The following is a 14,483-nucleotide window of genomic DNA, read 5'->3' on the forward strand; positions in this document are numbered from 1 at the left end:
CGGCATTGGAAACCCTATACTAAGGGTGTGCCAATACTTGTGTTTTCCGAGAAACTACTTTAAGGGGTATTTATCGGCAAATTAAATCAATCCATTCATTAACGTAATGATTTCAAAACAAGAAAAACGGACCTTCCACCACATTTACAACTGAGTACCAATCAATGGCAATTAACTTCTGTATTGAGTGTTTTAAGCCGATTGGAAGCCAATGTTCCTCTCATCCTGGGCGCTGACATTTTTGCTGCTGTACTGTCGTACCGAGGCAGTAAAACTAGTGAAAATATGTTGCAAAACCAGCAAATACAAATGATTCATCATGTAAATGCAACCTTTCCTTAAACTGAACTCAAGAGCTACTGCTGTGAAATTGGGGTTCTGTATTTTTTTTGGCATATTTAAATCAGAGATGATATCTTGTGCAGGACTACAATCCCACAATTCACAGCAGAGATGACACCTTTCTAAAGAAAAGTACAATACAAACAAATTTATATCAAAAGTATAAAATAAAAGGTAAGACAAATACTCTCAGGAAATATAAATTAATTTTAGTTCGTTAGATCAGGACAGGTTCTATATTGAATAACACTATGTAGCAGGGCGATTGCCCTGAACGTGTGTTTAGAGTTGGTACAATTTGTATGGGGAAATGGGTTTGTTGTGTGTTGTTGTGGAGTTGATTTGTTTAATTGAATTATTGTTTTACAGACGGGCGCTCGATTGAGACTTGCTGCCTGCTAGGCTTGGTTGAGGGGAAGGGCAGTAAGTGATTGGCTGTGCTGGACCTCAATCAGCAGTTGGGCGGGTCTTGATCGAGTGTCCGTCAGTTCAAAAGCATCCGCGGGAGATGGTTCGAGGCGACTGCAATGCCATGCCAGAGGGGAGCGGCGTATACTCGGGAGGAGAGGGTCCGCGCTGCAGGAACGACAGCTACGCAACCCTGAGACTGCAAGCGGTGCTTGTGAAGGCAATAACCAGCCAAGGCCGTATGAAGCAGCACGAGTCGTTGTATGAATACCGGCTCATGAGTAGGTTAGTTAGGGGATTGTGATCCCATGTGATGTATAGCGAGGGTTACGTAGTGTAGCCGGTTCCTGGAGCGGGACGCCTCGTTTTAAAGGCTAGCGCTCGCCCTCTTTTTGTACTGTATTTTATTTTGCCTTTTGTACAGCTTGCTGTATGTGTCCTCTGTGCGTTACCATGGCTGGTAACGTCACATGACCACCTTTACTTTCATTTCTGTTTGCATTAATAAATCCTGCGCGCCTGTGCCGGCGTTTCAACTCCACCCCCAGTTGTCTCTCTGTTTTGTAAACAGCGGCTATCGACGCACGTGACGTAAGGCCCTGTCACACACTGCCAGATTGGTATTGATTGGTACTCAATAATTGTGCAAACAAGGGAAATCAAGGGACTGCATTGTTTAGTGTTGAGTAATTAACACATTTTATTCTATTGAATTAATACCCAACAACTTCTAATTTTTCAAAGGTAATTACTCAGAAAATATGGGTATCGGCACACCCCTACTATATACTAGTGCTAGGAAGAACACAGCATTTTCATAATTTAAATATTCGTTCGTTTTCAAAAAGTAATACAAGCCATTATATTGATCAGAATGCAGGCAGAGACAGCATAGCAGCAGGGGCAGGGGGGCGTGGCCCCTGTGTGCACGCGCCTTTATTTTACAGCAAGACGTTACAATGTGTAACACATTACAGTAGAAAAATATCCCAGAAGTAAAGAATACGTTGTGTAGGCCTTACTTTACCCCAGTGACCCAAGGCGTTTGAAACTGGCTGCTCGCGCCCCAGTTTGAAATTTGCAGTCAATTGATCTGCAGTTGCTCGCCTGTTTTGCCTTGAACTTTGAATTAATGCACGGATATCACAAACCTGGAGTATGCGCTTCCGCCCACTGTTGCCTTTTGCTGATGATGTCTTTCCCTCCGAGTTCCAAGCCGACATCACCTTAGACACCGTTGCTCGTGAAACATCAGCAAAACAGGTCTATAGTCGCTTTTTCTCCGGAAAAAGCCGAGAAAACCACTCAATGGCCGAGTGAGACCGATAGGAGCCGAGAGAAGTCGGGAAAAAAAAGGAGGCGTATCTCATGAATACTGATAGCCCCAACACCACGTACTAAATTGTACTACAATAAGCAGTAGCACTAAACTACAGTATCTGAATGCAACACACTTACTCATTGTATGCTTGATTTTTAAGGTTAGCTATGTAGTAATTAGGTTATTAGTCCATTCACAGGACTTCCATCAAGTTCTGTATTAAAGTCAAGTAGAATCAGTTCTATTCATGAGTCTTAGGTCATGGAAGCAGTTTTGGAAGCAATGCGATTTAAAAAACCCTACAGGACACATGACAGGACATATGGAACGAATTAACAAGATGAAGTCACTGTCACATGACCTTTAAGAAGCTGACCAGTATCTCTTTCCCAAATAGAGTTTGAACACCACCATTATGTATGATTATTTTATCATGAAGAATTACAGATGTATTTGTAATATACAGACACTATGCCTATAGTTCTGTCTCTTGATGTTTAGTTCACAGTATAATAAATCTTGCAAGCTCCACAGTAGTTTACCTTTCTATTACTGAAGCTAAAAGCAGAATGCCGGGAAAGAAATGCCAAAGCATTTTCAGGATTTAGAACACCAAGGATGGCCTCTGCATTTTAAGACCTTCCTGATATTAGTTCTCCACATATTATAAACATCCTTAACAGCTTCTTAATGAATCAAATCTCAACTAGCCTGTGTGGAGATCAGACGTCAAACAACCAGGGAATCCTAAAACATCAAATCATTTTCGAGTCCCAGAATCACTTCCTTCTGATCTTTGTGTTAAGTAACTCCACCTGGGGTGGGTTTCCTGGATCCCCTTGTTAAAAGCAGATACACAAACACACACCCCCACAACCACACAAAGAAGAATTCCAGTGCCTACCAACCCACTGTCACATTTCAACTGACCACAACAAATTCAGATTTGTTTTTAAATTATTATTATTAACCTTTTGTTTGTCACCATCACAATTCTTCCGGTTCTTTAGTGGATACCTATTTGACAGCCTTGCTGATGGGCCAGCTTGTTTACATTGCCCACTGGTTTGCGAGTGCCATGATTTGTTCTGTTACTGATCATAAAGAAAAACACTGCAAAGGAAGCACCTACATAATTCATTATTTTAGCTATATTCAAAACTGCATTACCTCATGCAATTTAAATGCTCGGTATTACCTCATGCAATTTAAATGTTCTGTAGAAAACACACACTGTAAATATAGCAATAGTTTAAGAGCTCTGATAAATAGATAAGAAGCAAACCCCTAGTTCACACACATGTATTCTTCCTTGAATAAGAGCAGAAACAGCTGAAACAAGCAATTGCTCCAGAAGTTGGCAAGAATGGTTTTATTTACTGTTCCTTCACCAATTAAAGTGGGTTTTATTGGTGCAGATGTGTATTTAAGAATGGCTGTATTTACACATGCATGGCTCTGTTAATAAAAACTGTAGCCCACCAACTCTGCAATAAACATATTTTGGTGTGCCAGTTGTACAGTGGAGCTGTTGTCAATGTAGCAGAGTGTTGCAAAACACCACATAGTGATTTCATTCCACAGTTCCTACCCCATACAACATGCACCGAAGAACGAGAAGTGGAGGTGCAATATAGAAATACAATGTTGCTGTCCTAGCTATGCTGACCAGCCCATAAATAACACACCTCCCTATGAGGCTTTGGCAGCACTAACATTCACATGCAGGTCCTGAACAGATTGGGGGATAATGATTACAGATGACCGGATGGCATCACGCTCTCCTTGGTGAAAGGTACAACTCTAGAATGCTTGGCTTGTGTTTAGAATCAACGTGAAGTGCCTCACTCGGCTTTTGTTGCTGACCATATGAATGTGGGCTTGGACTCTGACTTCAGCAAGACGCAGAAGGGGAAATGATTCATCAGAGTACTTCCACAAGAACGACAGTCATGTTTTTATTACAGGGTGTGAATATAAAAGACAAAATACACTATGGGAAAATAAACAGACCGAAAATATATAAATATTGTTATATTCAAAGATTAATTGTTTTTAAATAAAATCTTGTATTTTTAGCAGTTAAGTTTCACAGCTTCTCCCTACAGTTATCTAAATACATTGGGATTCCAATTCAGTTCTTATAAACTATAAAACAGATCTGTTACAAAAGGAATGTGTGCATATTCCCAAAAAAAGATTTAAAACTTGTCATAAATGCTACCATATGTTGGTACAGTAGGCACTAACACATTATATTTATGACTTGTTTGACCTACGCCTCTCTTATGTATTGACTGCTACAGATGAGAGCTAGCTTTGTGTTTGGGGCGATAGGTGTATGCAAAAGCTAAACAAATTCACACATCGCTTCCCAACTGTCTTCATCGTGTTATAGAATGTGGTTCGCATAGGCAAGTGCATCCTGTATTTAGGAACGATGTAATGGCATTTGGTCAAAAGCACTAAAAGATGAAAGAATATTTATTTTTCCAGTACAAATGTGGACATCACAATGGTAGAACTAACCGCAATGATTTTAACAAAATAACCTCAAGGAAATGAACAGACCTCCAGCTTGTTTATAACAGGCCTTTGCATTCCATTGGAAAGAAATGAAGGACAAGCTTGTACAGAAACTACAGTATGTCACGGCAGGTTAATAAACAAATTAGTAATTTGAATCCTGTTATATAAAGACCAGGGTTTTTTGGTCTCCATGGAGGAAAGCTTAAACTAATGCAAGGCAGGACTGTGTAGCCCAAACATTTTTGAGGTTTCTAAATGATGCTCTACAACATAAGTTTACAGCTCTCCTAGCCATCGTCTGCTTTAGAAACTGCTACATGATAAAAGCATTAGCTGACTGCAGTTGAACAGTTTAAAGATGACAGAAACCATCTCAGTGGGGCTGCTTTGAGAGTCATCAGGGCTGACTTAAAGGATGACACTTTAGGTTCCAATGTCAGGGGCATTCACTTTGAGATATGAAGATAATGTTATTCTGATAGCAATCCTCATTCATTTGCAAACTTCCAGATTTTAGATAGGTGGAGGTATGCATTATGGGCAAAAATATACAGCAATTAAAAATCCTTGCATAATCAACATATATCAGTAATTCACATAGCATTGCGTACACAGTAACTGTAAATACAATAAGTGCACATTGCCCAGTTTAAACAAACACTGCAAGGTTATCATGCCTAGTAATAGCAAATAAACATGACATTAGTTTTACTAGAATGGAGAAGCCTTCTGGAGGGTCTACTGGTGAATGAATGAATGAATCAATCAATCAATCAATCCACCCAATTAAAAGCGCTAAACAAGGTGATAACTGACATGGGGGTTGCATTCAAAACTGAAAACAATCATTAAATGGAAGCTCTGTTCTTTACAACCTTTTGGTTTTAAATGATTTACGTTCATTTTAACCAAATCCCAGAGTCAACTGTAAAATAATCAATGGCAGACAGTTGTTTTCAAAGGTCCCCCCTGTGGATTCATACAACGTCACTTAGGCCTACCCCTCACTGCAACTCATTCACGGCTCCATCAATACACCAATAATTACTGTTAGACAATTACAAGAACTTGAATGCTCTCAAAAGAACTCTAAACCACACCTGTGCAGCCTGGCTGACTAGTTAAAAGTGTTGAATTTAAATCAAGAGAAGCAATGTTAAAACTTTTACAATGCATTAGTAAGACTAGAATATTGTGTTCAGTTCTGGTCATCTTGCTACAAAAAGGATATTGCTGCTCTAGAAAGAGTGCAAAGAAGAGCAACCAGAATTATTCCTGGTTTAAAAGGCATGTCATATGCAGAGAGGCTAAAATAATTGAATCTATTCAGTCTTGAACAAAGAGACTATGCTGCGATCTGATTCAAGCATTCAAAATTCTAAAAGGTAATTGACAATAAGCCAGTTTATATGTGTGATTATTTCATGTGAATCAACAATACACGTGAAACTTGGCAGGGAAAGCTTGTTAAAGTGTCCCAAAAAACAAACAGTCTCAGTATTGTCAGTATTTTACCTGTCTTCCCTAGAACTTTACATAATGCCAATCATACACGGATCTAAATGTGTTTGTAAAGTATCATACAGATGCAGTATTTTTGTTTAAAACTATTACTAAAAATGTTTAATAAACTGCATCGTTGGCTTGTGAATTCAGGTGGTTACAGCTACTGTACAGTACTTCAGAATACACTTGCAAACAGCTTTCCAAACAACTGTCAAAACGTCTTTATTGTAAAGTACTACTAAGTACTAGGTTTAAATGTGTATAACTATACTCCCATGCAATTTCTCCTAGTTACTTATGTCTGCGCTAACCCTGTGTCCATCCTCCACTTATGTCCATTGGAGCGATGAAGAGGCTCAGGTGTTAATATCGATATGGGAAGAGGATATGATGAAGCAGCTTGATAAAATGCACAACGTGAACGTTGTTTACCCCCTCTCAAAATAAAATGTGCTGTGGAACTTTCACGACTTATTTCTTGGGAATCAACAATACTACTCAATATTCCAATTCTTTATTAAGCAGAAACAGTCATACAAGTACAGAGCAAACGAGGATGCTATATTTGGTATAAAGAGATACAAAATACGCAAATGAAACAAAAATGTGATACAAAATAAAAGTACACTGTCGGGTTACAAAAATAAAGATAGCCGTGCCTCTCTAATAGCAGGACCCTCTTCATATCACTGTTTTACAATTCTTGCTGGAGGCTGAGGTAGCTGTTCCTCCTCTGCTTGCCTGAACACCTCCTTATGATCCTGGCACAGACTGTGCAGGACACAGCAGGCTGTAATAATTTGGGGAACAAACTCGTGGTTCACTTCAGTACACTTCAGTAGTATCCGCCCCCTCCTTTGCAATAGCTCAAACGCCTGTTAAATGACCACTTTGATTTGGCCCAGTTTATTATTAATAAACTGGCCACACACACACACACACACACACAGAGATGATATGTGAAAAGCAGTGTGGGCGACAACACTAAAACATAGTATGAAAAAAGCAGGCACTATCCATCAGCAAACCAGATCTTTAATAACCATTTACATCACACACGATGACATTCTAGTATTTTGGGGACTTTCACGGTTAACAGCACGCGAATCTAAGTGGGCCGTCAGCATGGCTAATTTAAATCTGACCCCTCCCCCTCTCCTTCATTTGCATAGTGTTCGGGGAAAAGTAGGCATTCCAAAGGAAATGAGGCTTTACATGTAAACACAAAAAGGCACCATGTCCACGTTTATTTCACAAGAAACAGATGTCTCGAGAAAAGCCAAAAAAGTAACGTGGCCTAATGTCGACTCAGGGGACTTTTTTGACCTGAAAAAAGAAACAAGGACCAAGGGTCACAAATGGAGATTAGATAAAGGGGCATTCAGAAGAGAAAATAGGAGGCACTTATTTACACAGAGAATTGTGGGAGTCTGGAACCAACTCCCCAGTAATGTTGTTGAAGCTGACACAGCTGGGATCCTTCACGAAGCTGATTGATGAGATTGTAGGATCAATAAGCTACTAACAACCAAACGAACAAGATGGGCCGAATGGCCTCCTCTTGTTTGTAACCTTTCTTATGTTCTTATTTCCAGTATCTGCACTGAAAGCCCAGCATCTGCTGGGTTACCCCAACAAACTACCTATTAAAAGACAGGAGAGAAACTCCTGTCTACACAGTCTCACAATGTGTGTTTTTGATTTCACACCTAATTTATGGTGTCCTTTGCATAATGTCTTTTTAATACAGCCATTTAGAAATTCTGTTACACAAATATGTTTATTGTAGAGTTGGTGGGCTACAGTTTTGTCACTGAATCCAGTTTAAGCAGTGTTTGTTTGGCTATTCGAATGTTTGTCCCTGTGCAATTTCTATTATATATAGAGTGACTCTCATGTGCATCAAGCATCGATATGCAATGCAGTGCAGAGTACAGTCTAGGTAAAGAGTTTTTAGAGCAGGGTGTGGGTGCACTGGATTGCTTTAGTATGCTAGAAATGAAGAAATTATTACAGTGAAACATTCAAGATTCAAAAGACCTGTTAGCTTAGAGGGGGCATCCACTATAGGATGATGACAATGGGACATGCCATTATCATTCAGACAATAACAAATACATTGCAGGGGACTCCCGAGTGGCGCATCCAATAAAGGCGCTCCACGTGGAGTGCAGAATGCGCTCTATAGTCTGGACGTCGTGAGTTCGAGTCAAGGCTATTCCTTTGCTGACCGAGGACGGGAGCTTCCAGGGGGCGGCGCTCAATTGGCCGAGCGCCGCCCGAGGGGAGGAAGGGCTAGGTCGGCTAGGGTGTACTCGGCTCACCGCACACCAGTGACCCCTGTAGTCTGGCCGGGCGCCTGCAGGCTTGCCTGTAAGCTGCCCATGAGCTGCGTTGTCCTCCGACGCTGTAGTTCTTGGGTGGCTGCATGATGAGTCTGTAGTGTGAAAAAAAGTGGTCGGCTGACGGCACACTTCGGAGGAAAGCGTGTGTTCGTCTTTGCCCTCCCGAGTCAGCGCAGGGGTGGTAGCGGTGAGCTGAGCCTAAAAATAATTGGCCATTTCCAAATTGGGGAGAAAATAATAAAAATAATTGGTAACGATTAAATTTAAAAAAAAAAATACATTGCAGAGTCTCAACATCCAATTGATCTGAAACCTCTGTATCTTGTGACCAAGTTGGATTCAGTGCACTGCCAGTCTGCCCAGAATCCTAACAAGAGCCAAGTCTGAGTGCCTTGATCAGGCACGGCTGCATATCAGTTGTAGCCCGCCAGAGAAAATAAAAAAATGCTGCATAATGGCAGCAGTTTTAAAATTGGAGATGGAACTGCATAAGCAACAAGTACTTATTTTTTCAAGTTGACAAGTAAAAGCTGTTTCTAATGACCACAATGAAAATAAATGGTTTTGAAGATTTAGCCTTTAAAAATCAAGATGAAAAATACTGGGCTAGGTTTGTGATCACTTTTAAAACGTTAACCCAATCCTTAGAATCTACCCCAGCATTACCAATAAACTGAGCACCAAAGCCAGACGCATCTGTGATTATGTGTTAATAACACAGGCAATTAGGGTATTGTGAAAAAAAGGGAAAGATATCATTAAACTGTACAGTCAGGCACAGCAGCAGCAGCAGCCCATATTAGAACACCCACTAACTTGAGATTATTTTAATGAATTTCATCTGCAATGGGGACACACACTTTGAGAAATGTCACTGATGGAATTCATTAAAGACTTAATAGTATGGACAGAGACAGGCTTAGTCACAGTAAGCTACATCTGACTTACAGGGGAGCTGCCAGCACAGCTAGCAGGGATTTATTTAATTTCATTTCCTTTTCTTATAATAGCAGGGGGGGGAACACCAACGTCTACAAGATTCTGTCTATCGCTAAAATTTAAAAAAGAACACAGCTGGCTAGAAGATCAGTGCCAATTTGTTTAATTTTTAATTTCCTTGCTAATGACTGATAATAAAGAAAGGAAGGATGCATGACTTAAACGGTAAATCGACTAGATCTGGAAATATGGAATCAGGAAATCTGTTTAGTGAATTCATGTTCTCACATTGGTATAGATTTTAAAATGCAGCTAGACGAGTTTCATTTAAGTTGAATATTTAAACAACAGTACAAGAGCGATGTACTGAAGCAACAATGTTCAACAGGTCAGTCTTTCGCCAGTCTTTAGTGATCTGGTAAAGTAGTTCAGTAAGACAGTTCTGAACTTTACACTCAAAGTACTGACCATCATTCATTAGTCATTTAACAGATACTTACAGAGACTAGGGGTGAACTATGCATCATCAACGGCTGCAGTCACTTACAATAGGACCTCGGTTTTACGTCTCATCTGAAAGACGGAGCACAAGGAGGTTAAGTGACTTGCTCAGGGTCACACACAGGGAGTCATTGGCCGAACCAGGATTTGAACTGGGAACCTCCTGTTATCAAGCCCTTTTCTTTAGCCATTGGACCACCAAGCCTTTACATTTTATTCTTTATTTTTTAAATCTGTGTTTTGTCTGTTTGAACAAGGCAAGATTTTTTTTCTAGGGGTCTTCTAGCAGGAATGGAAATAACCTCTCCTGATCTTATTTAGACAAAGTCAAATATTAATGGCTGAGTGACTGCTATGCAATGGCAGTCTTATTTCCATCTCTGTGCTACTGTGTAGGGCTGATGTGTGAGTGTTAGCATTTTTTAAAAAGCACACAATAAAAGGAAGCAGTTTTTTGCAAGCCTTTGTCAAACAAGTATGCTTGGCTGATGTCTCTCATTGTGTGTTGCTACTCATCCATACAACAGAAACCCCCTGGTAAACCCTCATGTCATTTACAGTGGCTAGAAGAAAGCAGAACTGTCTGAAGAATCAACAAATGAAGTAATATCTTGCCTAGCACCAAATGAACTGTACTTTTGATTCAGGGAGGCTTCCACTTTCTCACTCATGAGACTACCAGGTGCTTAGCAACCATACTATAAGACCTGGTAGAAGCCTGCTCAGCTATACATGTATTGTTGATCTGAATGTTTATCCAATGGAGAATCAGGAAACTGTACTTTCAACAGCACCTGTCTCTAGCCGTTCCTTAAAATATGGTTAAACGTATTAGTTTCGGAGTAAGTTACATACTGATTGATTTTAACACCCAATACAATCTCGAATTACAAGACAAACAACCTCGGAGACCGTTACCAAAGAAAGCAAGCAGTCCTAAATAATGTGCTGTTTATCAAGGTTCCGATTTTCATCAGAAGGGCGCGTGATTTATTGCTTGGAAATGTTTAATAGAGTGTTTTAAACAGCATTTCAATATGACGATAACCATAAACAACTGTCAAATATCACAGTCCCTCTCAGCAGTTTATATTGCAACAAGTTGTACATAGATACCATAACCCCCCCCCCCCCCAAAAAGAAAAGAAAAAACCGTCACGAGCCAGCGCTTTCATACTATCACAAACGACATTTGAAAACGCAACTGTTTTTCCAAAAACAAAAACAAAAAAGCAAATAGATACACGATATAAATCAATGACACGTCTTAAAAACGTACAAAAACATTATGCACTTAAACGTACAAAACACAAGCATATGTGTATGTTTTAATCAAATGTCAGATACAATATGAAACCCATTTATTAAACAGAATCTTCCTTATATTTAAATATTCTCCAGCCCGGAGAACTAATGTATTTTCATTCCAGAGTGCATAATAATGTTTTTTTTGTTTTGTTTTTTAAAAGGCACAATCGTTTCACTGTAATGTATAGAAACGCGAAAGAACGGTATCACTAACATACTGACAATGCCATATTCCAAATGGATTTGAATAACTGAGAGCAACAAATGTACCCTTTTTCCATAAATGGCTCATTTCATTCAGCCCACAAGCAGCGGATAATTCCTCACGCCCCCACATATGATAAAAGACACTACCAACAAAAAATAATGACATGCCCGTCAAACTAAACACCCACTTTGCGGTGGTATATTTGTTAAGATTGTATTCAAATAAGCAATAGCAACACTGTAGAGAAAAGGCAGGCTCTTTTTTTTTTATTTTCTCTCTATATCAAATTCACACTGCTGCGTTTTTCCATAATAAGACCTTCCAAGGATAAGCGCGGTCAATCTGGCATTCAAATTATATATATATATATATATATATATATATATATATATATATATATATATATATATATATACACACATATATATATATATATATATACACACACACAAGCATAAAACTAAATAGATTGGGTCACAAAATGACCTATTAGGGCTCACAAATGCAAATTGTAACATTATCCTGTTAATGCCATCATCAATTCGCGATTGCATGAAGCAGTTGGTCTAAGTGAATTCCAATAGGGAATCAAAACGTCTTAATACTGCACTTCCAAGGTCAAATAAAAAAACACACAGTCTTGTTAATAACAGTAGTCTATAGGGTGCCCTCTCAGATGCAGTAATGTAGCAAACATGATGTACCCGAATTGGACACATCGTTAATTCCTTTCGTGTTTAGTTGCTACATTCTTTCATACACAGGAAAAAAAAAAAAAACATGAAGATTGCTAGATTGGTTTCAAGAGCCGTGCGGGGTGACAATTAAATAACGGGGATAGAAAAGAGCAAGAGAAGATAATTCCAGATAAAATCGTTTACCTTCGGATAACTCCAGCTCCAGCTCGGCGAGTCTGGCTCTCACCTCCAAAGGAAGGGGCAGGGTATCACGGTCGGCCATTCTTTCTGCTTTGCTAAGCCTCTATTGCTTTTTTTTTTATCCAAGTCTTAATTCAGTCCTCTTTCCGCAGCGAAGCAGCAACGCATACGCTAGCGGACGAAGCAGCAGAACGCAGCTGGTATGAACGGTGTTGCTGTTGAGTTCTCCCTCAATAAAGCCCCGCCATGACTGTGTGGCTCGGTATAAACGGTATCTGAATGCGAGTGTAAATCTGGCTGTCAGTGCGGAGGAGAGACTCGCTGTTGCTGCTTCTGCCTCTGTCAGACTCACGTGATCCCAATGGGAAAAAAAGCACCGGTTAGAGCCAGAAGAGGGCGCTAATTATCCGTAACCTCTGTCCTGCAGTATAATATACCGGTATGAATGTACAGTATTTATTTAATTTTGTTTACAAACGCAATTTATGCTAGTATATACCATTGTTTCTTTTTAGTATTAATTATTGACTGTACTTATGATTTAGTAAAGGATCATTATTTTTCAATGACTGGGAACGTGAATATTGAGGATTAGATCCTAGAATTGTGGGACCAATTATTTTGTATTACTGATCTGCTACAGACCGTTTTTCCAATGATTTTTTAGGGGTTGTGATCTCAAGCAATACAGAAACAGCTGTGCCCCGACACTTTAAACTGAGGCGGACAAAATCCTGTTTTGTACTTCTATTAGCTAGGTTTAATTTCCATTGTAAAACATGATCTCTTGTACTGGCACTACATCAGAAAGCTTTCAGTTTACACGACATGAAATCTTTTACACTTGCACTTCCCCTGTCATTTCACCTCCGCAGTGTCTGGGTCAAAGCATGTTACTGGCGGAAAGCGGGTCAGTTAATAGGGGGAGCAGCTGTCGGGTAGAGAGTGACACAGGAATGAAACTTCAGTCCTGTCCCATCCTGTCCTGTCAAAAATGTTACTGTCCCATGCCATCCCATGAAAGAGTAATCATTTCCAATCCTGTCCCATCGTGTCCTGTCCAAATTTATCCCGTCCCGTCCCATCTGCAGTATGCAACTGTGGCAGAAAAAAAGTCTTCAGTGTAATTCAATTATGAATCGCTGTTGTTTTTAAAGGGAGAACTTGTTGACACTGGTTTTAAGGAAGAAAAGGTTAAGCCGTCAAAACAATGACTGTTATCTTTTTTTTTTTTCAGACATAATTTTTGCTGTAACCTTTATTAACCTATGATATAAAAATGAATCATAAAAAAAAGATGTGCCATTTTAGGGTTAACCTCTTTGTGAAAGTTCCCTTGACCCCTGAACCTCCTGTTCTGATTGCTGTGGAGCGACTGAACTGTCTACCAAGACTCCTCAAGCAGCAAGCTTTCAGCACCCTCTCCCCTGCAGACGCCTGCATGGGTCTGCAGGACCTTACGAGAAGAGATAATAACATGTTTAAGATGAACCCCTTCTCAACAGATATCCAGTGTCTTGCCTTTTGTGCTGCCTGTAGCAGCCCTGATGGTGCAGTGGATTCAGCAGACAGCATTCAAATCTAAACTGGCAACATTTATGTAAAGGATTATTTAAAGCATGACTACGCTTCGTGTACAGGTCGGCAATAGCCCGGCTCCCACTCCCAATGCAGTTCTTTTCTCTGGAATTCCCCCTTCCTTCCCAAGATTCCGGAATCACCCCTTGTATTGTGTGAATTAACCCGCAGCACCTCTGCCACTCCGTATTGTCTACACTACAGTTCCCAAAAACATTTTTTATGGTGAGGATTTGAAATAACTATTCAGTGCCCTGCAGCCTGAACTCCCTTGCCAGAAAAATAAGGCAATTACAAGCTATCTCTAAATCCTTTTATAACTACTGCCTGGCAAAGTGATGTGATCCAGTAGTCATTTGCTTGTCTAGCCACTGGCACTGGAACAATTTTTAAAGTGGGGGTGCTGAAAGCCATTGAACAAAACTGTAACCCTTGTATATGATGGAAGCCATGTAAAGCCAGGGGGTGCTGCCCACACCCCCAGCACCCCCTAGTTCCAGCACCCCTGTGTCTAGCTGTCATGTTCGGAGTGCTCAAGTCTGTCAGTGCTGCTAATTGTATTTTTGCATGTAACCTGAATTATTACAAAGACAGGGTTCATACAAAACCAGGGTGTATTT

At 40.0% G+C, this 14,483-nt stretch overlaps 1 protein-coding gene across 11 annotated transcripts in view; it reads right to left on the bottom strand.

The window, feature by feature from the left end:
* LOC117394241 (disco-interacting protein 2 homolog C-like) overlaps positions 1-12,687 on the bottom strand; it is a 199,282-nt gene extending 186,595 nt beyond the window's left edge. For 10 of the 11 annotated variants that reach the window (XM_033992343.3, XM_033992346.3, XM_033992344.3 and 7 more), the window contains exon 1: positions 12,289-12,686. In XM_033992343.3, coding sequence (XP_033848234.2) covers positions 12,289-12,367 — 79 coding nt within the window. In that variant the 5' untranslated portion in view covers positions 12,368-12,686. Of the gene's footprint in view, positions 1-12,288 lie in introns of all 11 variants that reach the window. The other variant, XM_033992345.3, reaches the window with a different exon arrangement.
* Positions 12,688-14,483: the final 1,796 nt, after the last annotated feature.

Source organism: Acipenser ruthenus, chromosome 3 (assembly GCF_902713425.1).
Source record: "Acipenser ruthenus chromosome 3, fAciRut3.2 maternal haplotype, whole genome shotgun sequence".
NCBI lineage: Eukaryota > Metazoa > Chordata > Actinopteri > Acipenseriformes > Acipenseridae > Acipenser > Acipenser ruthenus.